Source organism: Nelusetta ayraudi, unplaced genomic scaffold (assembly GCF_046127955.1).
Source record: "Nelusetta ayraudi isolate G7.1 ecotype Tasmania unplaced genomic scaffold, CSIRO-AGI_Nayr_v1 ptg000048l, whole genome shotgun sequence".
NCBI lineage: Eukaryota > Metazoa > Chordata > Actinopteri > Tetraodontiformes > Monacanthidae > Nelusetta > Nelusetta ayraudi.
This window is the reverse complement of record NW_027466098.1, coordinates 13,068,276-13,094,155: the sequence shown is the minus strand read 5'-3', so window position 1 is coordinate 13,094,155 and position 25,880 is coordinate 13,068,276. Positions and strand designations below refer to the sequence as shown.

At 47.1% G+C, this 25,880-nt stretch overlaps 1 protein-coding gene across 3 annotated transcripts in view; it reads right to left on the bottom strand.

The window, feature by feature from the left end:
* robo1 (roundabout, axon guidance receptor, homolog 1 (Drosophila)) overlaps window positions 1-24,445 on the bottom strand; it is a 204,918-nt gene extending 180,473 nt beyond the window's left edge. Inside the window, exons 1-2 of one of the 3 annotated variants that reach the window (XM_076036444.1) lie at window positions 24,114-24,445; window positions 6,243-6,367 (exon numbers count right to left, since the gene is read on the bottom strand). In XM_076036444.1, coding sequence (XP_075892559.1) covers window positions 6,243-6,330 — 88 coding nt within the window. In that variant the 5' untranslated portion in view covers window positions 6,331-6,367; window positions 24,114-24,445. The remainder of the gene's footprint in view (window positions 1-6,242; window positions 6,368-24,113) is intronic. The other 2 variants (XM_076036443.1, XM_076036441.1) reach the window with 2 other exon arrangements.
* Window positions 24,446-25,880: the final 1,435 nt, after the last annotated feature.

Sequence of the window (25,880 nt, the reverse complement as noted above, 5' to 3'; positions counted from 1 at the left end):
TGAGGTTCAAGGGGACGTCGCTGTGGACTCGTGCGGAGAGATAGCCGAGGGTGAGGACGGAAGAAGAAGGCGCGTTGGAGATCAGGACATCAAATTTTAAGCCTGAGAGCAAAGAGTGAAAGTCTAAAAATAATAACGACAACAAAGAAAAAGGCTGGCGAGTACAAAGACAGCCCCCGACTCACAAACACAGACAAACAGACCTCAGTGACGAAAACAGACGGCAGCCCCAGAAATCAGATGAGGGATGATAATAATAAAACAAATGTCCAAGCCTCCTTGAGCAGATGTTTCATCATTAAATGACGGCCCGAGGGCGAGAGGGAGCGTGATGGGGAAACACTGAATTCTGCCCTGCTCTTTAATTAAATGGTGGCTGGATGGAGTGAGAGGCAGGGAAGATAAACAGTGGGCTCGCCGCCCCAGGACACAGAAATATTGTCAGACACTTCAAACGAATGCCGCTATCTGCGCTCTGCCAAAACAAACTGCAGACGGATCGCCTAAGCTGAATCACTGCAGTCTGTCTCACAATGAAAGATAGAAAAAAAAACAAAAAAAAAAAAACACACAAAACGGCAAGGTGACATTTAGCGCAATATGTTAATGATTTTATTTCACCTGCGCTAGACAAACAAAGTTACACGTAGACTTCCAATAATCCGCAGCAATCGATAATGAACAAGATAACCTAAAAAAAAAGAAAAAAGAGGTGAATAGCGTGAGAGAGGGCAGCGAGTCTTTTCATGTGCAATCTGACAGATGCAAAATTAGAAAAGTTATTATTGTTATTATAATTATTTACACCCACATGGATATTAGAATCACAACATCATCGGCTTTGCAAGGATAGATCAAACTGACGTTTATTGTCTGAAAACATTCAGTCTCAATCACAGCAGTCTGCACCAAGCACGTCCCAGATTTTGAAAATCTGAGTTTTACATAATTATTGAAACCAGTCAGTTCATTGTTGGTACTTTGGGATAAATCCATGACGATTTTTCTAAGATGTGGTGAAATTTAGGTAAATTCTGTTGGTCTGTGACACTCATTCCAGTTGAAAAGAAGCTTTATCGATGCTACCAAATGTATTGGAGAGTTTGACTATTTGCAGTGGACGCGTAGTGGTATATGTGAGATTGTACTTATTTTGTAGAGCAAAATGGCCAAATATAAATATCTAGCATCCTCTCAGAACCAGCAGAATCTATGTGAATTATTAAATTCTAGTAAAGTCGATGCAATTATAACCCACAATTATAGCGACTTGCAATTCTTATCAAAAGTTGAGAATGAAACCTTTGGGTTTTTTTGTTGCTGTTGGCTGCCATTGGCTGGCTGTTTCCAGGCTGTAAGTGCAAATCAGGCAAATTCCTCACTTTAACATGCTTTTACTGTTGAAAAGATAATTATTCATATGTATTTTTTATGCAACCTTTATATAACCAGGTAGATCCCATTGAGAATAAGAACCTCTTTTTCAAGGGAGACTTGAAAATGATTACAACAGCACTGAATATAATAGACAACACACACTGGAGAATACTACCGGCGAAAGGGAAGCCGCCCCCCCCCCCCCCCCCCCCCCCGCCCCCCGAATACCGACAAGCTAAAAGCCGCTTGTGTCCTTGGCTCAGTTGTGTTGAACCCTTCATTACGTGCTGAAGGCAGCTGCGTCGCCGCTCAAACAATCAGTCTGCCGGCTCCCCTGACAGGATACGTTTCATGATTCACTTGCACTTAGCCAAAGACTGTGATCAGCCGTCACATCAGATGGCAACAACATCAAGGGGGCCCCCGGAAAATAAGGCCCTCGCTCGGATCAAGGGAAATGGTTCCGTGCAACCAGGCCTGGTGTGTGAGCAACATTCGACGGAGGCAGTCGCGGTCTCACATTCGGCCGCCGAGAGATTTCCTGACATTTAATTCTGGCTTTGTTCACACGGACCCCATTATTATGTTTAGCTGCCGTCCAAACAATCGCCTCCACAAGGCCTAGATTGATTGCATTAAAGGCAAGCAGGAGAGAGAGAAAAAAAAAGAGAAAGGTTGGCACGCACAATGGATTCGAGAGACATCGCACAACACACGCCGTCTTAAAAAAAAAAAAAAAAGACTTTAAAGTAAACAAATAAGGGGCCGAGACGCTCACACACTCGCAGTTTCCGGTGTCAAGGCTGAGATTGGTTTGCGTCGGGAAAACAGAGCCGGCTGGGTTCAGACACAAAGGGCCGAGTTTTGAAAAAGCTTTTTAATATGTCTTAATGGAACGGGTGGTGTCACGGCATCGTAGCACCGGCTGACAAACAGTCTGTCGCTGGAATTTCATTATATGTAACGCCCGGCTTCCAATCTGCTCCTTCATCATGTGATGGCAAAACTTCCCCAGAGAAAGGAAAATAAAGCGGCGTCGAAATGAGGAATTTTCACCTGAGTGCAATTAGCGGGAGGAGGACTTTTCAAAGGGCTACGCGATGCAATAAGCAGTCGCTCTTAACACTTGAGAAGAGTGGCTGAGAGAAGAGAAAACTGTCTTTTTTTTTTATCCTGTCTTTTAAAAGGTCGATAAATATTTTCTATTTCGCGGACGTTTCCATCAAGACACCTAATGCCACGTGAGCCGGCTGGACTCTGTAACTCTTCTGCCTTTAGCTTGGAATGAGATCAGACGTCAGAAATGACCTTCAGTTTTCAGTGGAGCCGATATGCTGACGAGGATGTGTCCGAGGGAAAGAGAGAAAAAAAAAAGGCCAGCAATTAAGATTTATGGAGCGCGACTCCTGAGTGTGCCTACAGTAAAGCATGTCTCATCAGCTGTTCAATGAAATGTCAAATTAGCTTGTGTTCAGCCGCGCAAACTTGTTTACACGACGGCAAAAGACAAAAAAAAGGACGCACGCAAGGCGCCGTCGACGGGTGAGACGGGAGAAAAGTGAGTCAAACAGGGGTTTGATAATGTAGCGCATTAATAAGTGGCCTGCCGGAGGGGTAAAAGCAGCAGATCTATTCTCCTCCAGGCTCCAACTTGGCAGCACCTGTTATAAACTTTCCCCGCTGTCGCGCACAATTGCTTCTGTAATTTAAAAAAAGGTCAGTGTGGCTCTTGTGTAATTCAATACTCTCATGGTGCTGTATTAACCACATATTTAATCACCTTCGGGCTGGTGTGCGAGCTGAATACTCAATGTGCAGGCAAGTTGTAAAAAAGTGCAGCCAGCTGTGTCTGGCGCTCGACGGAGGGCATGTGGAAGAATTTCAAGGCGTGTCGATAGTAAGATGGATTTCAAAAGTCTCTGGGAACTAAAGGAACGACTCTCTTCCGTTCAACAAATCAATTCAAATGTGGCGCATTTGTAATATTGCGAGCCCAGTTCAGATCAGTCCAGCGGAATTGCCTGTAAAAAATGTTCTTTGTGCCTCATGTGTCAAGTATCAGTGCAAACATCAACCATTTTCATTCGTGAAGCCAGACTGCTAACCTTGAAGGTCCGCTGCCTGCTAGCGTCTATAGCCAGACTGCTGCTAGCCCGCTAGCCTTGAAGGCCGGCGGGCAAAACAGTCTCTTTGTGTGACAGCATGAAACCACCTGCATCTTCATCTTCGGCTCGGAGCTCTCAACCAGAGGCACCTGCAACTATTTTGAGTCATTATTTGTCTGGCAGATACTAAAAGATAACCAAACTACAAGCTAGCCGGATTGAGAATAACAACATTTTAATTAGTTTCTTAAATAATCAGGAGCATTTAATAGCGGCGCACGGATCACAGACCAAGGATCAGCTGGCTCAGGTCATGGAAATTATAATTTTGATTAAGAGTGGGTGGTACCGCTGGTGGGCACCGTGATACATAATTAATGAGGAAAATATCAATTGCGTTACCTGCAGAAATCCCAAAGCAGAAACAACAAAAGTAGAGATTCAAATTCTATTGCATTTTTACACACAGCTGCGCAGCTTAATGGATTTTCACTTAATTTATTTATTTTTATAAATAGCTTGGAATTTGGTCTGGTTCTAATGCTATTTGTTTCACTCATAACAAAAAAGGCCACATGCACGCTGCTAGCTTCACACTGTGCTGTTGTTCTTGTCTTTCCACAAAGAATGCAAATATCAGGCTGAGGAAAATTGTCAGCTTTCCTCAAAATGTTTGTCCAGGCGACAACACTGTTGTTAGCTTTTGTTTCAATAAATACTTTGAGATGAAGAAATTGCCATTGCAGGCTTCTACATAAATGACATCAATTTCCCCTGAAAGTCGAACATGCCAAACTTCTGGCAAGTTGCGCATTCTCTAGAAAAAATATTCAGAGTTCTTTTTGAAAAGGAAAAGTAATAAAACGGCAACTCCTTGGCTTTGAAAACAGCAAAGATTGTGTTACATCATAAACTGTCAATAAAACAATGACGGCAGGCTGTGAGTCACCACAATCTGCAAATGCACCGCTGGCTTCTCAGGAGGTAAAAAAAAAAAAAAAACGTAACTTCTTGCAATATATAGGACTTCCTGTTTTGGCACCGAGCTTGACTTGTTTATGTCAATAACATAGAGAAGACGCTTTGAGCTACAAAAGTTTCTGATTGATTTTTTTTGAGGAACTACAGAAGGTTCAGAAAACCAAGAGTTGGAGGTCGGCGGCAGCCCGTCGTCGATGACAGAAAAACTCTATTTGAGGCTCAGAAATTAAAAGAAATGCTTAACGTTAAGTCACGCAGACAAAGGGGAAGCGGAGCCTCGCAAGGTGTCGCTCCTGGCGAGGGGGCTGCGGGGGAGAGGCGCTCGCTCGCTCGCTCCTGGAGGACTCCCACTTTCTTGCTTCCAGATATTTCTGACAGTCTGCGCTTTCACTGACACATTTGCAAAAAAGACCGACTCCCCAGCTTCGGATGTGACATCCTCCTCTGGTTCAGGTGAATCGTCGCAGAAGCCGAACACCTTGCCGGAGGCGTCAAACGACTTGCATAAGAAAGGCCGTCTATTTTTAAAAATATCGCCGCGCTAAACACGTCACTCACCGCCTAAGAAATCCATCCGCGTGTCACTTTTTCTGCCTTTTCCCGGCCGCAGCCGGAGCGGCGGAATGCTGTTAATCACGAGTGTCAATTCGCTCACATTGGATTCTAATGTCGCTCCCCGCCACCGTCGCACTCAGATCCCACTCCAGAGGTGTAATTGAAAGAGTTTCTGCATTTCTAGGCAGCCAGTGATCTCTCACCCATGCACGCACGCACGCATGCACACACACACACGGCTTCCGTCTTGACAAGTAAATTGCCTTGTAGATGGTGTTGGCGAAAGAAAATGCGATGAGATACAAGGCGGTGGGCGCCGGGCCATGGTTAGGGAGAAGGAATGAGAGCCGAGAGGCAGGAGGAGGAGTGAAGGAGCCAAAATGAGTAGATATCAGAGAGCAGCTAGTGTGAAATGCTCTCTTAAGAAGGGCAGCATGGACCTGTCATGCTGCCTGATAAGAATTGGGTGGTGGTGGGGGGGGGGGGGGGGGAGAGAAGAAGAATCAACGTGGTGTGACCAGGAGATCTGCCACAGGAGGCTTTTACTATAAAAAAAATAAAAAAGAAAGAATATTTGAAATGAGAGAGCTACCAAAATACAAATACTGTTGAATAAGAACACAGTGAGAAATAAGATTAGGAATTTTCAAAGAAATTACTTTACGAGATGCCACGATCACATTAGAGGTTCACAGTTCAATGTCGAGAAGGTTTCGGTGCTTTTCAAAGTTAGAATTCTAATCAGAAGCGGAAAATTCTTCCTCCCAAAAGTCAGGCTCGGGGGCAAACCAACACACCGTCTGCACTTCCCAATGTCTTGTTATGGTCAGAGTGTGTCAATTCAATGAGACGGCATCAACATTTTGTTCAATGTATTCTGAGGGAATGTTTCTACTCCAAAAAGCCATTAGGAACAAACTGCAACTCGAGATTCAGCAGGTGAAAGGTGAAGAAACTTTATCGCAGAGTCATCCCATTAAGCACTTCCAACCTGTGTACAGCTATAGAAACTAATGTAATACCAGCACTGTTGCCATTTTGTGATACTAGAAAATAAAAGAGGTTTCATTGAGGTTAAACAATATGTGTCAAGCCCCAAACGGTCAGACAGTTGCACAGAAATGAAAGAGAAGCCGCAACTCAGTGGATGAAGGCGGGTCAAGAGGTCAGAGTCACGGATGAGAGACACGGCGATCACGATGACCGAACCAGAACTTGTCTTACCTGGAACTAGGGGGACGTCCTGGCACCGGGCCATCCTGAGCACAAGCAGTACGACGAGGGCCGTGGCCCCCGACCACGTGCCACGCATTCTGGCGCTCACTGCCTCTGCATCACTGGGTGCCACTCTGGGGGGGGGAGACAAGAGCACAACAAGTTTTAGGGTCATTTTAGTTTGTGGGCTTTTTGTTTTTTTGCGAGGAACGACGCCACGACGTCGATGCGCCGTCCCAATTTCTGAGAGCTAAAAGGAAATAATCAGGGCGGCTGCTTGACCGCAGCACGCTCTGCGCCTCATTTTTTAATGCCGCGTCGAATCCAAAAGCAGCTCGTCGGACTAACGAGTGAAAATTCTCTTTAAAGTTGGAACAGAAACAGGATCTATTATTCATAACCCTGCCGAGGCAGCCGCCGACCGCCGCACACTCGGAGCGTCTGGGAGAGTTCTCTTTGTTAGCGCGCAAGACAGACGCAAAACGCTTCCGTGTCACTGTGATTTGAGGCGGGGAGACACCAGAGCGGCGGAGTTCGCTGGCCGGCACCAGCCGCACCGAGCGCCGACGGGCGCCGTCTGCAGCTCCGCAGTAGACGGGAGGATTCTCCGGACCTGCCGTCTGCGGAGCGACCCGTTCGTCCCGCAGCCTCGGCCTCAGTGTCTGCTGTTCCAGCCACGGCCGCCTCCCTTTCTTCTGCACCATCATTTCCTCTTTGCCGCTCTTTTCCATCAGGTTTGACACAGTAACCCCCCCGCCCGACACCTCCTCGACCCCCCCCCCCCCTGAATTGGATATGCCTCATGTGAAACGTGATGGACTCGCTCTGACGTACATCTCAAGGCGACCGAGTGTCGCTCCGCCTCGCGTCTCTGACGGTGAGACAGAGCGGAGAACATCACGTTTGCCAATGTGCAAAAAAATTATGAGAAAGGTGAGATGGGCGTGAAAGAGGCACTCGCACACTCACTCTCCAGCGCGCACGTGGCTTCCCCTGGATTCACTAAAGACGCTCTGTCCCTTTAATTCAAACATCACCCCCCCCGTTTGCCACTTCTGGTTGGCGGCTCATCTTCAGGCAGCCCCCCCCCCCTTTTCTCCCAGTCCTTCACTCGCTTCCTTTCAGCGTAATGGAAGCAGGCGCACGTCTAGCAGCCCTCAAAAAGCTCTTTCTCCAAATCTCATCTCCAGGTGCTTGGTGGACTCTCGCACACTTATTTGTAATTTTCTCCCCCCCCCGTGCTGTTGCAGCCCGCCAGGCAAACAATTACGTCTGGCACGTGCACAATTTGCAATGTAATTGCCACAAACATACTCCCCGCTAAAATCCTAATGAAGAAGAAGAAGAACCTCGGAGGTTGGCTGCTCCAGCCACACTCGGACACCTGAGCCAGTGGCGTTGCCAGCGTCCCTGGAGGAGCTGCGCGCTTCCCTCCTCGATAATTGCGTCAGATAAACACACCGCATCGTCCTCTCACGGGCAATCTGATAAATACCCAATTACCAGGCAGGAGACGCTTGATGCTCGGAGGTCTGGCCCTGCCTCCTCGAGCCGCACCATTCAACTCATCGGCCTGCCCGGACAGGTGAGAGGCTGGAAGCCAGATTCATTCCAGCCTCTCGAAGCCGCATCAACAACAAGATGCATCAGAGCTTCGATCAATGGCTCCTCGTCCTGCGCCGCCATCACGGAGCCCCTTTGTGTCCGAGGAAATGAGCGCGTTTTACGAGGCTTGTTTCAATCTCGTCTCGGCGCTCTCTTCCAATTCGGCCGCGGAGGAATAAAAGGCCCTTATTGTCTCCCTTTATCCAAGTCGGTGGCTGCCGAATGGATTGAAGCCAATTAATCTGGCAGTGACAAGAAGCATCGCTGCCGGCTCAGTGACCGACTTCGACAAAAGACAGGAGCCATCAGCCGCGCGGTCGCTGGCCACAGATTGATCGCCGAGGTGCTCGCAAAAAAACAAAAAAGAAAAGAGGGCGTCATCGAGGAGCCTGTTGTCGCTCAGTGTGACACTTTCAGAAAAGGGTGAGGTGAAACACCTGTGGGCAGCTCCATCCGCAGATGAACGCACAACTTTCTCTCGATTTTTATCCCCATTTTCGAAGTTCAAAGCTGCACTAACGATATTCTGCGCTGGGTTCACGGTTTTCCTTGAACCAAGCTCAGGTGAAATATTTAAAGGCAGGATTTACAGGGAACTCAAAGGCAGGTTTAGTTGTGAGAGTTGGCCTGAACTTATTACCTCTGACTGGGACCTCGACTCCTCAACACTTAATCTGTTCTCTTTCATCTCACGGCTCTGTGCTCCCGCGACACACTTTATATTCCGGGGGTGACAAAGCGGAGGTGAGGCCGAGGGTGGAGCAGAACTTTGGGGACCGGAGCAGTTGGACGGTGACACCGCCTGCCTGGCTGGACCTCCTGTAGGACCAAATGACTTTGGTGGCCTGTCTGAGAAGTCATTTCACTTTATGGAAACACTTCACACAGCACTTAGTCTCCATAGTCACAGCGTACATTACATAGTGTTTCCTCAATAATGAACTCATATTTAACACAAGACGCATGTTGTCACCTTGATAAATAACTATTAACTTTGCAGCTGTTTTCAGATAGAATCACCAAAGATCATCATTGCGTACTTTACATACTAACTATGAAATGAAATCTATAGTTTTCATTTCTTCAAGGCCATTCTACTGAGACTTACAGCTGAGGTTTGAACAGAAAGAAAAAAGCAGGTTGCCTGTGCTTAAGCAGAGCAGCAGTAGGCGGCGGTTTATCCCGAGCGCGCAAATCTCCCTAAGTGTGTGTTGCGCTACGTCAGCGTGGCCACGTTTTGATGGATGGCACCTGAGCCTCTCAAGGTCTCTGTTCTCCGTGTCAGCAAGGGCTACTCCTCCCTCATAAAAACGCCAGCGCCATATTAAGCCGCTCACATTCGCCGTACATTATGCCCCCCCGGCTTCATTACAATAAAAGGATTAACCTGCCGCGGATATGTAAAGTGATCGGACTGGGAGGGGGAGGGGAGGGGTGTTGTTGAACTGTCCTTTCCCTTTAGCGTAGATCACGTCTCTTTTCCTCCACCAAAGTCGTGCCACCAATCATCAACGCTCCTCCTGGGGGTCACGGCGCAGACAGCAGGGGTGGCGGCGGCACCCGGGAACCAGAAACAAATCTGAAGTCATTACGGACGCCCTGCAGTTGACTTACATAATAGCATACAGTCCATCCGACCCACAGGGAGGGATCCTGCCTCACTGGCCCACTTTCTCCTGCTTCTCTATGTAAACGATGCAGCTTCAGGATATATTTTTTTTCCCCCCACTGTGTAACATTTGGTAGCGTGCAATGTTAAGAAAATGTTATTAGAATGCTGAGGTCAATTCCTGTGTGCAGATGCTCCACTTGCTCCCACATCTTTTTTTCATACCAGCTGTTAAGCCGAGGTGGCCATGGAGATAGATGATGGAACAATAAGGCCAAGCCTGTTCTGTAAATATAAATAGTTATTATTAGCTAAGGGAAACTGACTTTATCTGATTCTATACACATGGATAGCTTACTCTTATCCGTGCCTTTGAATTGATTTTCTAACAATGAAAAGCATATTAGAAAGTATTTTATACATTGTTTAAAATAAACTTTTTTCAAAAAACAGAAATTCTGATTTATTTATTCTGAGTGAGGGGAAGGGCTATCTTCACCCAGAGCTGGCAAAAATGACTGATTTAAGAGGAATGATAAAAAAAAAAAACCACACAAAAAAGCCCTAACAAATCAGAATAAATTGGAGGAAGTGAAGGCATTCTAGCGTGACTGAGGAGATGGGCCAGGCCACGCGAGGCCTCCCGACAGCGATCCGTCTTTGCATAAATGTGATCTGTGATAAATTAAAAGCTGATTATTTCCTGGAGGGAGAAGCCGAGCGCTTGGCCCCAGGCCTTTCCCTCCCTGGCAGTGATGGATCAGTCCGCAGTCTGCGCTGTGGACCCGTCCCCTCGGAATGCGAAAGCTCCAGACGCCGCAGGACTAAGTGCCTCCCGCCAAGGCGTCATCTGCGACAACGCTTCATTTATTTGGATAAATGCAGCGCCGTCCCTTTAAAGGACAATTCCAATTGCTCCACGGGCCAGATGAATGCTTCTTTGATTTTTTTTTTTTTTTTTGCATTTGTTTTTGTTTTGTTGGAGAGTTGGTGCTATAGGTTAGCAAAGATCCAGCCAGAAACGTTTAGCGCCGTTGAGGGGAAAAATTGAGCTGGTGCAATAAATGATGATGGATTTTGTGGCCACAGGAAAACAGACACTTTTTAAATACCAAGCCAACTCATTCACTTATTTTCAATGAACACATTCATCTTCATTATTTTTCGGAGAGGAAAAAAAACCCTCCATTTTCTGGTCTTTTTCTCACTCTGGTCAGTATTAAGGATGCCCACAGCCGTGGATTTGAGCGCAAATCGCTTTAACATAGAAACCTTAAGAAATGACTCCAATTTAGATTCTGAGCACCCACTTGTGCGCTGTAATACATTTCAGTGCTATGGCACAACAAGCACAAAGAGCAGCATTCTGTAACGGCTCCATCCTATAGCTGCAATCAGACAGCGGCAGGCCTTGTTTGTGTCCACGCTCAGGTGCACCAGTCCGTGAGCTCCCACAAAGCCCAGGGTTTTCACATCACGGCCCCATTCTCACGTGTCTCAACCGTTTTCCCTGGGTCGGCATCATTTGGATGGCCCACAGTGCAATTTGTCTGCTGCGATTGCGTTCGCCTCGGGGAGGGAGGGAACAAAGGCGGCGGTCAAGCCTGGCTGTTGTGTCTTTTTGTGTCGCATATGTCAGAAGGCTGTAACGCAAACAATGCGACGCCTGCCAAGAGGATGCAAGTCATTGTCTGCCGCGGTGTAAAAAAAAAGAAGAAGAAAAAAACTCATTATCCGAACGCGATCATAACTCCTCATGACAAAAGTTGCCTCGTAAGCAGGTGGATTATGCTAATGCTAGTTGCCTGTGCACACCGTGTGCGGCGATTAGCGTCCTCAACTGCCACTCGCCGTCGCTCTGCGTACAAAAGCCTCACGTTTTGGCCCCTGCCACATGCAAAGCAGCCCCGCGCCTCTGGGCGGCCGGCTCAAACCCTCATGGTGCAATCAAACCCCCCCTCCCCCCCCCCCTCCGTTAATAACGTGCCATTAATAACAGCAATCAATCAAGCTTAACCAGGTTATCAGGCATAAACCAATAAGGTTGGTAATCTAGTTTTAATTGATGAGCCACATGTTATGAGTGATCAATCTCATCGATCAAATTCACAGGCATTGAGAGCATTGGACACCTCAGTTTGTGGCTACGCTCCAAAAAAAAAAAATGTTGAAAAAAATGAAGGTTTTCATCCTCAACACAGCTTGACTGCGCATATAGATTTTTTTCCTCACAGATGCAATAGTAAAATGTCACTACAAAGAAAATCTAGCTTTAAGAAAACTAACAGATTCAGTTTTACACACACACACACACACACAAATCTATCTTTGCCAAGCCAGTGCTCATAATTTAACCCACTTGTGTTTACATCTACATTCCGCCGCCACATTCTCCTGGTTCTGGTGCTTTAAAACAGAGGCAATAAACAGGATCATTTCCCAAGCAGAGCACAAAGGCCCCCTTTTTCCACATTAATCACCATAAGGGTGCACTCTACCAAGCCTGTACTCTGGCAAATTAAATCTTGGGAGTAATATCTCCATCATTGCTGTATTTCTGCTCTCTGACACAAACATCCATCCGGCTGTGGAAGGCGGCACGGCGGCTCACCGCCAGCTCGTCCAGGCCCGAAACCGCCGCGCAATAAAAAGTGACACCGGCAATGGGAAAGTTAATAGTGTGTTTCAGACGCACTTTCTGGAGGACAGCGGTGGCGTTGGCGGCGGCAGGCGAGGTTTTACTCTCTGTAAGTGACAGGAGGGGCTCCGCCTGCCTCCCGCACGCCCTGCGGAATTCCTGCCTGCTCTCCGGAACGGCTGATAAATAGGTAAGGCCTCGGCGGGCTCCGCTAAGAGGGGACGTCACGTCTCGACTCGCCGTGCATTTACAGTCTGCGTTCAGATCATCTTAACAGCCTGTTTTGCTTATTCGACGACTCGGCGCTCGGCTGCCATCTCCCGCTCTGTTGTCGGCTGAGCGTTGTCATGTCGCCGTCGCCCCTGTTGGAGGCTTTACTTTTCACAAGAGCTTATTTTAACTTTCCATCACACAAGGCCTCGAGCTGAATAAACAGAACAGAGTGCACAGACTGAAGTCAACACGACTGCGGGCGTTTGTTTCAAAGTGGGCCACGGGTGCTTCGTCTCATATCGTTCCCCTCCGCAGTGTGTTTGTGTGTGTGTTTGGCTGGCTGGCTGGCTTATAAGCAGCAGACAGCATTCTTGTCGCCTGTCTGATGAGCCGCAGCCTCTTATTTGCCATTGTAGTTGACCTGAAAAACTCCTCGGCTCAACACAATGGTTGACAAGACACTTCAAGTCTCTGGCAAAGAAAAGCAGTCAATTTGATGTGTTTAGAGTTGAAATTGTCTGTAAATCATAAAACTGCATTTGTTATGGACATAATCCTTTTAAATCTAAAGGAGGGAGGGGGGTAATTTGATGTGTCAGGGTCAAAGGACCCCACAGAAAAAAGAAATCCTGATCCCAGTGGCCCAATTAACTCTATGCAGATGTCCACACTGAGGATTAAGCATTTAAACATTGGCCAGAATAGCAAACAGGGGTTAATGTGGAATAAAACACAATCATAAAAGGATTCCACTAGGGGGTAGGGCTTGTTATGCCCTTATGGCAAACATGCTACAACATACTAAAGTTGCCAACAATGATTTCATTGCTAAAGTGGGTTGACAAACTGCCACAAGTTCTCTAATGTACATTTTGTTTAAATCCTAATTGTTCCTCTTATACTTTATTAGGTTCAAAACCACAGCTGGAGTTTCAGAGGCAGATGATGTCACAGTGCTCCCCTGGACCACTGTCGATGTAGTACAGGGACTTTCAAACTGGAAATAAGTATGAAAACAAAGTGGCAGCCGTACCAGCTCATCTATTGGAGCTCCGCCATCCATAGATCTGAAAAACCCCAGACTTAAAAAAGCCACTTGAGTTAAGTTGTTCAGCAAATTCTTCCCAGTGGGGTGCACAGCAAGTTCTCTGTAAAGGACGTCGCTCCGAATCACTCTGGGATCTTGGGAACTCTTAAAAACTCCAAAAATTCATAAAAGCTTCATGGATCCAGTTTTTACGATTCGTCAGTCTTTTATTCTTCTACTTATCTTAATTACTGGTGGTTTAAATTGGTCTGAAATATCTCCCCAGACTGAAATATCGCTCTGCATTAGCTAGCTTTCCATCAGTGTCGGTGAACCAAAATGGAATTCAAATTAATTGTGACTTTTGGTTGAATTCCATCAACAACAGCAATTATTTTGTAATCAAACAACAAAGGGCGATAATTTGTAGCTTTCTTTTGCAATTGATTTATTTATGGGTGTGTGAAGGTTTGTCAAAAGACGTTTTCTGAAATACTGAAACACAAAGAAAGCAGAAACTGACAACACAATGCACAAATATTTACTAAAATTGGCATACCTAATTTAAAAATGAGGATAATATGGATAATATGGATTATTTGTCATCCTAGTGAGTCATTTAGTCATTTGACATTTTCCTTATGTTCTGTTTGGATATCTTCACATTAGTCTAAACAGAAGAGCTAAACAAGTGGATGTGGGCGTGGAGGGTCGTCTGACTAACAACATCAGTCATGACTCTTCTTCCAACATGACCTCACTCTGTTCTAATCTAGTCCTCTGTGGCAGATGAGGTATCTTGCTGCTTGATGAGACTCACTAATGATCTGCTTTGCTGCAGATGAGTTTAAAGCTGAGCTGAACTCCTACTAGTTCTGCCTCATTCTCTGTTTACAAGAATTTCAATGTGCTGATGCTAGCATGCATTACCACTCAACAAGTGTGATACTACGCCAGTGCAAACTGAGGGGAGTGTGCCGTTTTAAATGTTCTCACTCAGCCGTTAGAGCTTCATATGGGCTAAATCTGAAAAGTTTTACTCTTTCCCTCTTTCATTTTCCAGGACAAAACTTCACGCTCAGCTAAATAGAAGCCCCTGGTGTCCAAAAAAGCCTTCAAGTGTTACTGTGTCTCCGAGGAGATGGACTAGTTAGAATCAGCTATTTTTTTTTTTTTTTCCTGGCTCTCCACCATACCATGTTAAAAAACCGCTGGCCCTGACAACCCGCAGTGGCTCAGACTTTTCACGCTCCGGCAAACAGCACGGAGAGATCAAATATGTGATATGAGACATGAAAAGTGCACAGGGACAAACATCTGCTGCTGCAGAGCTCGCCACGAAGCCGAGCGGGAAAGGGAAGGGGAGCGGGAAGAAAAAAAGAAAAAAAAAGTCGGACAGATAATGAGAACACCGAGGGGTTTATACGGAATCTGCGCTGACGGACGGGAGCAGCCGTCCTGAACGTGTACGTGGTCCGACAAGCCTCTGACATGGGGAGCCCTTCTCGGGACTGTCAGCCTTCAGCAGAGCACATCATCTCTCCGTGAGGATTTCATTACATTAGCCTAAGCCGGGGTGCGCACAAGCAGGAGCGGCGGCGGCGGCGGCGGCGCTTCCACGGGCAGACGCACAATGGCCAATTAAAGTCGACGCGTCCTCTGTAATTAGCCAGACTGACTGATTTGGGCTTGTGTAAAAATGTATCCATATTATCCCGATTACAAATAAGCGCACCCGTCTAATTAGCCTGCATGGCTCACAAGCTTAATTAAAGCTAATACATTAGGATATCCTAAAATCCAGAGATTACAATGCTCCAAGGTTCTGGTTAATTAGAGCAGTCACACACTGACAGATAGAGACCACAGACTCCCTTTCCCCCTCAGCCAATTAAAAAACGAGAGCAAAAGTGAGCCAAAAAAAAAAACTTTTCTTTTTTTTCCCTGCGTGCTGTCAAAAAAAAGTGCATCTTCACATTGTTAGTTTGATTGTGCTGGAGGTAACAATCCTCCCACTCATCAGCATGCCAACACTCTTTAGCCAAGATATGTTTACCCCCCTTCTCCCAGTCAACCGATCATGTTGTTGCACGAAACGATTCCATCAGCCCAGTCAAATTGGGAAATTACGCAGCCTGTCAACCACGCAGCAATATCTCAGTTTATTTACAGGGAAATAAAAAAAATCAAAGACGAAAAGAAAAACTTTGCTCTGTGTTTATCACTGTGATGCTGGCCAAGCGGAGACGAGAACACTGAGAGGTGAAGGGATGGAGGGAAGGGTGTGTGTGAGTATATATGGTATTGAAGGGGGGGTGATTCACACTTTTGAGGAATCAAGTTTGTGCTCACCGGCCGGGCGCAGCTGCATCAAAGCAAAGCGGCTCATCGCAGCATTTGCGCGGCAACATTCGGGGCCCTGCTTTGTTAAATAATGGGGGAGGCATGTGTTTTTGCAGGAGAGGCGCCGGCGTCTCGTCAGGATCCGAGCGTGACTCATAAAGACGGAGGAACACACACGCGCTCGCTCGCTCGCTCGCTCACAAAATGCACACATGACGGACAATGACAGAGCACACGTGTGCGCACACGCCGCCGCAATATATAGAGGAAAGGCCTCAGAGGGTTTTCCTGTCTAAGCGCAGCCTGATGTAGATGGATGCGCCCCAGTGCTGATCCTGAATCTACATGAGGTCATTACAATAAGCAGCGCGGCCCAAGCGAGCGCAGGAAGTGAAAAGCTCGGGTGGAGAACCACTCTGGGAATCCCTGCGGGGAAACAACCTCGACACAGTCATCTGTCTCAGTTACACCAGACTTAGACCTACTGACACACACACACACACATACGCACACAGAGTGGAGGAACCAGGCCAGACCCTGCAATCCCAGCTGTGTTGTTATGATATTGCATTAAAGGAACTAATAGAGTGCATCAAAGGCATTTTCTTTTCCAAATATCAGAGGGGAAGGTGTTGCGGACTCGACAGGTCTGGGGTCTTGTGATAGGAAATGAAAACAGAGGGGAAATGAAACGGATAAGACTGGTTTTCCAGGAGCGAAAGGACGAGTGAGGAGGGCCACCTTACCAGGGCTGGACCAGGACAGCTGAACGGTCGACGCGGCTGCGGGTCGCTGTGAGGTCCCTGTGAGCGGCTAGCTCCATCTGGGGTTGATGTTCGAGATTATTTTAAAAGGATCCGTGACTGAGCTAAAATGGAAACGATGCTTCTCTTAAGAGTTCTGTCGTGTCTGTCGCGTCCTTCTTGGTGGCAGCGACTCAAATCTTCCAGCAGCTGCTTCACCCCCACACGCCTGAGTCTTGTCAGATTGATGTAGTACCACCTGTGCGTGCACCTCAGTGACATACCCCCGCCCACAGCTGAACCACACCTCCTTGTTTTTCTCCACAGGAAACCAGTCACAAAACAAACATAAAAGAAAGGGAGAAAGGACCAAAGGAACTATAAACTCCTATCATCCTTAACAAAAGAAAAAACAGAGCAGATGTTTTCTGGGGAGGTTGGGAGGGCGTTGATGAGCCGCTGAAATAACCTCACCGGTGGCTCCTGACCAGTGTTGTTGGGATTACTCCATAAGTTTTCAGCTATCAAACGTAATTGCTGTTTTTTCTTTTGCCACCGCCATGCTTGTTTTGGTGCGTGTTGCTTGCCAATGACGTTTTGCCATAGTAATCCCGTTACATTACTCCGATACTAAAAAGTAGTTTAATTACAGTAGTGGATTACTCAGTAATAGATTACTCGGCAACACTGACCCACCCGGTGGGTGTAGGGCAGAGACAGTATGCAGGCTTGAAAAAGGAGCAGGTCGCAGCGAAGAGACAAGCGAGCGATGGGAAGTCCGAGGAGGGAGGAGGGGGGCAGGTGTAGGGGGCGGAGATGGAGGCGGGCCAGGGGGCGTGACCGCAGCGAGATCTCACTCTTCAGGCCCCCCCGGGGGGCGCTAGTCCTGCCTGTGTTTACGGAGCTGTCAGTCACGTGGTGGCGGAGCGTCTCCCTGGGGACTGGGTGGTGGGGGGCGGGGCACCGGGGCGATGGAAAAATAATAGCTCCTTCTGTCAGAGCCGAGAGGGACGGGGTCTGACGGACACCGCGGGGGGATCGGAGCTCGCCTCCAGGACACGGTTTGTCCCGCACTTAAACACCAGACACTCACGTGGGACATCCAGGGGAGAGGAAGGTACCGGTTTATCATGTGACCGGTGATGTCTCTGCTGAGAAACTTGTAACAGTCCCTGTCAGTTTTCTGTGCCGTTTTCAACATCTTTGTTGTCGCTGGAGAGCGAAAAGAAGAAAAAAATAGCTGGACCTGAACACCCGTTCAAGGCTCCTCCCTGCACGCGGTGCGTGCAGGGAGGTCCCTGCACGCGGTCCCTGCACTCCCTCCTCGGTCCCTGCGCTCGTGTCTGAAATTAAGGCCTGGCACGCACCGGTGAAGTCAACAAAAGTGCAGTTTGACATTCTGAAAAGTGACTTTGGCACTTGGTCAGCTTATAAAACCCCGGAAATTTCAGAAACTCCAATCAGGCCCTTAAATCACTGGAAATTCGCTCAGCGTTTGTCTCCTGGGTGCAATTGTGAGGACGACACCGCTTGTCAGTGCAATGTCAGCCATCTCTCCTTCATTTTATTATTTTTTTTTTTATTTGAAATGTCTGGACGTCCTCTCATGCATCAAACAAAGGGCTTTCAGAGTGTTTGCACTGAAGCGCAACAGAGCAGGATCCCGTAGAAAAAATGTGATTGGCTACCTTTCTCTGAAGATATTTGGAGCCTTTGCGAGATAATTTGTGCCCTGTATTATGGCGCGCTAAATGGCAATCAATGAACGCCCGCCGAGTCACTTCATCCACGATATTGCATTATGTTTCAGAGGACGGCGGTGCGCGCAAGCCAATAAAATTTGCAGAAAATTGGATGAATTCATTCTGTTCGATTACTGTGAGCTAGAAAGCAAAAAAAAAACTTGACATTGGGCACCCTTAATTATAATAAAAACAAACCTCCTTCATTATTATTTTTGGTGGTGTGTTCCCTCAGTTTTACCTTTGCGATCCTTAAGGTGAAATTGCTTAAGAACCAGGCCATAGCCAGATCCATAAAAATCAGAATCTGCATCTGCTTCGCCAGTGGGACTGGCAGAAAGATGGCCTGGTGGAGATCAACGTTATGGCGGACACTCAGGGGTAGCATCTGTTTCCTGCACATCCTCCACATCAATGCTCAGAGCTGCAGGCCTGAAGGGGAGGGGGTGGTGGTGGTGGTGGTGGTGGGGGGGGGGGGCTGCTGGAGGTGGGGGCTATATTCCCCTGCCCCTTACCATGAATAACAATATCTACCTGCAGGTAATTAAAGGGGACAAACGATGTTGGAGGGGATACGCCGGCTCGTCATTAAGCAAAGCAGCTATTGCACATTGTGCGTTTGCACGCACACACACACACACACACACACACACACACACACACACACACTAGAGATGGTCTCTTCACACACACCACTCCAGCAAACATAATGAGCATTGATTCGGGGGCCGCGCTAGGAGAGAGTTGCATCTCGACACGTGCTTCCATTCCACAAATGAATCCATGTTCCTTTTCATCCACCTGCCGTAATGCAGCCCTGCACACACGGCTCTTTGTTCTCGGCAGGCCGGGGCTGGTCGCCCGCTGCTTTGTCTCCGCCGTGAGGTCTGATCTGCCGCGGATGACCTGACCTCCGTCGCGGGTTACCGCTGATCCCCCTCACCCCCCCGACCGCAAAGTCTCGCATATGTACGAGGAAGCAGACGAGAGAGGATCCTCGGCTCTCCCGCAGCCGGACACACAATTCGTGCTCACGCAAGAAGATTTTTTTTTTGTTCCCCCCATCTGAATGTGCTGATGTGCGCAGTCCATGATGAACAAATCAGAGCAGCGCAGACAAGACACACACACCATTTGTGTACTCTTCCTCATCCCTTCTGGCGTTCTGTATTGACATCAAACACTGTGTCACCGGCTGCTGCTGCTGCTGCTGCTGCTGCTGCTGGGGGTGGAAGGTTGGGGGGGGGGGGTGCGCAAACTTTGCCTCCATGTATAAAGATACTGGCTGAGGCAAACAAGAGCATGCAAATAGCAGCATGTGTCGGGAAAAGGACACGCTGCTAAGGTGACCTTACTGGGGGATTTCAAGTTATTGGCAGATGGGCTATCGCTCATTGTATAAGTATTGACTTGACCGGGCTGTAAAATGCACAGAAAGTAGAAGTCTTTGGAAGGGTAGAAGGTGCTGTTGGGGTCACGAGGGTAAAAGAGTTGATTGTCAGCTGAAGACAAATGACTTGCATTTTTTTATTTTAGAACTTTTGCAAACATCTGCCTTGAAGTCTCTGGAAAAACAACCATCCTCAAGCCAACAGCAGCATGTTGATTTGGCATTTCAAAACTGAAAACCTCGTATTGGATAACAGAAGTGTACCTCTTAGTGGCACTCTGGTATCAGAAAGGCAAAATTGCCTACCAAAGCAAAGTAAAACAATTCAGCTGCTGATGTAGGTCCCTTTCCTACGTTTCGATTTCAATCCAGGAACAGGGCAGTGAGGAATCTTGAACATATTTTAAAAATCTTCAAAATTGGAAAGAAAAAAGACTTCAGTTCAGTGCATCCAAATGAGATCCAGCTGGGTTTATGACTTTACCCCCTGATAAATAATGGAGCACCTTGTAGCAGGAAGAAGTAGAAGATATGCCATTACATGCTCCACATTGTGAGTAATTAGCTGTAACAGTGTGCTGAGCAGAAAACTGTATTTTGATTGTTTCCAGTGTAGTTAAACAAAAATATAACTATAGATTTTGTATGAAAATCAGTCCACAGTTATAAGGGCTGAAATTTAGGAGAAAAACCAAGAAACTGCTCGTTAATAATCTGCATGTCTAAAAACATTCAACATGTCGGACTAAACCGACTTTATCATTCATTTAAGTGAGTTTTCTTGTCAGTTAGCTTTAGCTCGCTAGCCATGCTCAACAACAGCAGCGCACGTTACCCAGCGTCGCAGCCGTGCTGCCCACTGCACAGACCAGCAACTAACTGTATTCCGGTGGCGTTTCTCTCCGTGCTATTTTCCAGCCGACAGTGAACGAGGCCGCGCGCATCCATCATGTGCATTTCTGAATGTTTACATTTGCCTAAGCCTTCCTGACGCCGAGGTGGTTCACAGGCCGGGAGCTTATCGCCCAACGCAGCGCACGAAGCGGCTTACAGCCGGTGCACAATTCATCGCTGCGGATTGGACAGGAGTCTATCACACAGGCTCACGTCCAATTTCCCTTAATGCTAAGTGGCACGCCGCTGAGGATTGCCTCTCTCTGGCTCGCTCTCTTTTTTAGAAATATTGGTTACAGCGGTGCGGAACTGAGCACGGTTGCGATTGAGCTCATACTTTACGCACAGCTGTATATTAGCCGTGAGTTGTGGAGCAGTAAAAGCACAGTTTTCCTCAGATGAATCATGGAGTGCCGTCTCAGCCGCATTTTTTTTTTTGTATCTCTTCCATTTCACACTTTATGGAGTTGCACATCGGTATGATATTAGAGATTTGGGGACCGAACGTATTCCTCTTCCGTGACAGCGTGTTCACACACTGTAAACACAAACCAGATTGGATGGCAAACAGGAATATGTCACAGTGGAAAACCAGCCATATCACTCATTAATAAAATCACAAGAGCAGTGCTGCTGTTTTAGATCCACTGTATACCAACAGGGATATATTAAAGTAAGTGCTTATAATACAAACGGCATGTGAGCTTCCTGTATGTATACATGCCTATTTTGAAAGAAAGAGAGAATTTCAATTTGTTTGATTTACACTGAATCTCTTTAAGGGGGCAACCAAGGATACCGTAAACCAATTCTTCAACATTCATCGTTTTCTCTTTGTTTTTGATGATATTCTATTAAAATCCTTCACACATCTGACCAGCAAATAAGATCCAACATAAAAAGGAGCATTAGAGTTTAAAACAAGACAATTTCTACAACCTCAAAGTAAAAAAAAAAATCCAGCATTCTTAACATATTTTCCCAGACTTGCATGACTCCAGATATGGCACACCATAAGTACAGAAACGTAATTAAAAATGGTGGCCCACTTACAGAGTCCTGATGAGATTAATGTCAAACTCCTGCCAACAAACTCAGCCCCCGCCGCCCCCACCTCCACCCTCCACCCCCACCCCCGCCTCCCCCAAGACATGACTAATTGACTTGCCACCATGGGTGACTGACGTGCCATCCACAGGGCACCATAATGGCCGTGTCATGAGGGAATGATGAGACCTGCCGACAGCTAGCAGCACTCGACCTTTTGCATGTGAGGTCAGGTGTCAGAGGGAAGCGGGATGCGGCCCCGGCGCCGCAGCCCCGGGGGCTCGGCGGGCGGGGGGTGACGGGCGGCGAAAACGAAGGGAGGGACGGGGAGGTTTTCAATCAAGCGGCCTCGCAAGACAGCGATTTCATTCCGGATGGCACTGGAATGAAAAATCAAAACAATAAAACCGAAATCAATCGTCGGCGCCCTCGGGGCGTTCAGGCACCCCGACGGTGGGAGGAAGATGGAACGCAGCGATGGGAACTTCCTCGGTCACCGTCGACGAACAAAGGGTTGTTACCGCGTTGTTTCTCTAGGAGACGTGTTTTCCTGTGGCAGAAATATTTCAGGTCGGGAGCGCGGGTTTCCCAAATAGCTTTCCATCATCCCCTACCGAGGAGGAAGTGCGTCCATCCTAGAAACAGGACATGTGGCTGCGAGCACCATCAGGACTCTCGCAGCCTCTGAGCGCCATTCAGGAAATCCTTTATTCACACATTAGTTAGAGTTGTTAGTTTTGCTCACTGGGTCTCACTGTCTCAGCCCCCTTCTCCCTGCCTGCCGTCTCATTTCCAAACACCACTAATCCTGTTAGATGAAATCTATTAATGTTCTGCTTTGACTGGCACACACAAAAATTCCAAGTCTGCCCTTAAGCCTCAAATTTGCCATGAAGGCATGCCGCTCCGCCTCTCTGGATTAGAGAGATTTACCCAGACAACCAGACATGTGTGACCAGCGGTTCACAGTCAGCCACAGTGATTCATTCCGACAAACAAAGCATGAATAAGATGCATAAGAAGACATTTCTTTTTCTCATTTCGCTTTTCTTCTCCACAAACGTCCCCCAATTCTTTCACACAACTCAGCATCAATCTGATCTCTTTATCTTCCGTTAATTAGCACAATTTTGATTACGGGTGATATGCCATATTCGAGACATTGTTATGACAGAGGGAACAAAAACGCACCGACACACGTAGCGGACATTTGGTGGAAAGCAGAAGATAACGTGGCAGAGGAGAAGCTGAATGGTACGCAGCTTTTCCTTCTTTATCATTGCAGGAGTGGAAGACAAAGACGAATGTATGGAGACATGTCGGTGCAACAATTTCAAGCTGGTAGGAATGAAAGGCACTGCACAGGGGTTTTGTCTTGGGTTGGCATTTTGAGTAAAAGTGCAGTTGTCAATATAACTTGGAGCAAAGTTCACACCAAGAAAGAAAGAGGCGCTATTACAGAAGTGGAAGCAAAGTAAGACCACAGAATTGATTTTTTTGGAGAGTGAAAAACCCCCAAACAAACAAAAATAAAAAACACAGATTTTTTTTTTTTTTTTTTTCAGAGCTGGCTCTGAAGTTCTCTTGGACCCAGAATCAATGTGGAAAGGTTGCCGTCTGAGATTCTAGCGGAAAACCAAAAGAGAGTGCAGAACATCCCACAGGGCAGACAGCATCCGGAGCAACTGGGGGAAGGCGTGGATAAGACCGCAGATGCTTCATGGACGGCACTCTACCTGTCCGCCAAAATCCCAACAGCTGTGTTGTAAATCTCAGAGACACGGCGAGCGCCGGATTAGTGACAGAAGCAGTCACGGGGAAGAGGGGGCCATTTAGGGTCGGCGACGGTGATGGGGACCAACAAGCAGCATCACGCGGCTGCAACTCAGGTACTTCTGACAGCGAGGTGCAGAACTAATCTACTTATTGAGTTTGGTTTGCAAAAAGGAAGTTGTGGCGATAGACTATTTTTTTTTCAACGTTAAGCATTTTGCTCGGATGCGATAACTGGATCATAAAGACACCATCAGACATAATCCGCAATTTAATCCTCATAGAAGGACAGGAGTTCTGGAATTCATACACAGTCTATCTTTCATTCGACCCCCTGGTGGGAAGTGGACAATCTTCCCCCAATCCTCCATCCCTATATTCAATCTTCACCTGGTGACTGACAGGCTGGTCCTTTAACTTTTCAATCAGACATGTGTCACTTCACAGCCGCTTTTAAAGAAAAGAAAAGAAAGCTGCGCTCTGGTTTCTCCCTGAAGCGACGGCGCTTCGTGAGGACAGCAGGGAAACTTTCAGCACCACAGACAGGACGGACAGCTCCGTCAGAGCTGCGCTGCGCAGCGCTGCCGCGTGCCTGTCACACAGCCGGTCGGTACAACAGGCTGCCGCGCGGACACCTGGCAGGACACGCTTGACCGCCTGTGCGCTCGAGTGAGTCCGTCGGCGCGGAGATCGCAAACGAGTCCGCGTTTGCGTGAGGGCGCCGCGCTTTACGCAAACGCGGACTCGTGGCTCCTAGGATGGCTCTCCTAGAGCGGAGCGACGGCAGCGCAGCGTGCACGAATCACAGAAACAGGCAGCCAAGAGCTACTCTTTGAACAAGTGCGACGCTCCTTACCTCTCCAAAAAGATGCGACGCCTGCTGCACGGGTTCGTCCCTCCCTCAAAAACACAAATGATCCATAGCAGCAGCAGCAGCAGCAGAAGCAGCAGCGAGTCCGTGAAACTTTTATTCGCTGCGCCCGTTGACCGAGAAAAAAAAAAAAGCACAGAAAGAGCGTGGAAATGTAAGCCTACAACTCGTGGACCGAGGGACTTGAGTCACGGCTGGTTATCTGCCCCCCTCCTCTTCTTCTTCTTCTCCGTCTAAAAATAAAACATTATTTTTAAAATAAATAAATAAACTGGGAACCGGAGCAGCGTCCTTTCGTAAAGCTTATCCTTCTGGTTGGGGGTGGAAAAGGAGGAAAATCCTGAGCAGTTATGTACAGTGCAGCTCGTGCAGCGGCGGCGAGCCGGCGCATACAAATGTGCCCATGCTTCTCCTGCAGGGAGCCGCCGCGTCAGCCTCCCCGGGTCCTAAAGCTGCGCCACACTAATGATCATCGGCGGTGCCTGTCAGACTGTGACCGAGCACCACTTCGGCCAGCGCTGGATACTGCACAAAGTGGTCAGGCCAGACGATGCAAGAGCTAGACGATGCTCTTTTTGTCTTTTTTTTTTTGTCTTTTTTTTTAAGAACATGACAATCCTGTTTGGGTTTCCTTTCTATTTTAGCTCAGAACAGCTTTGCTTGTGCAAAGTTAATGGGGTAATTTTAGCGGGCTACACCGAGTCACCTCCCCATCACATTCTATAATCTGAAAACTGATCAAGTTCAGTAATACAGTTGAGCCCACAGGCCTGACAGCAGTCAAAATGTTTTTTTGCAGGACCTGGATAAATATGGACTGACCCTTCAGCACAATAAAATGTTGAGAGTTGTCATCTAAATGTAAAAAAAAAAATGTTCCTTGAATCTTAAAGGTCCTGCGTGTACAATTTAGTAGCATCCAATGGTTAAAAAGCGTATTGCAATCAATGTAAATGTTAATGCCAGTTTTCTGGCGTGTGACTGGTTGCCATAAGTTACTGAAATGAATTGTGATGTCAGCTTAAAATCACAAACACCAAGCAAATTCACACTGTGGAATGCTTTAAATGTTAAATTACCTCCTCACGGTTGCATTTTAAAAGCCTCTCATTAGAAAATGAAAACACATTGTTTTTATCAACTGTGAAACTGCAAGGAAGTATAATTCATAACAACTTTTCTTACTTTCTTTTTTTAAAAAAAGGTCAATTTCATGCCAAAAATCACTTTAAATGTAAAAGTCAGTGCAGAATTTTTTTTCACTGAAAAGACCACATCATATATATTAACCCCAGGGATTTTAGCGTGAGGTGGGGAGGGAGGGGTGTCTGTTAAACCAGCAGGTCGGACCAATTTGCACGTGTCCTCCATGTGCACGGCCGGCGTCCCCTGCAGCAGGAGCAGCGTCCTTTAAAGCAGAATATAAATCGGAAGGCGTGGCGATTAATTATTGTCTCCTCAATTGCCTTACTCATCTCATGCATTTTAAGCAGCTGTGCCAAAAAAGAAAAGCACAGCAGCCCATGACGCAACAACAATGGCTCACCTAAAACACGACTGCTCATGCGATGTTTCCAATCTTGCAAGGTTTTTTGTTTTCCTTTTTAGTCAAAAAGAAGCATCCTACTGTTACCATTTATTACTTTGAAGATTGGTTGCCCCAAATCCATCAGTTTTCGTGATTCAAGAGTCCATTCCTCCTTGTATCTGCTGAAGGAAAATCTGGCACTGACCGCGTTTCTATTTGGCTTC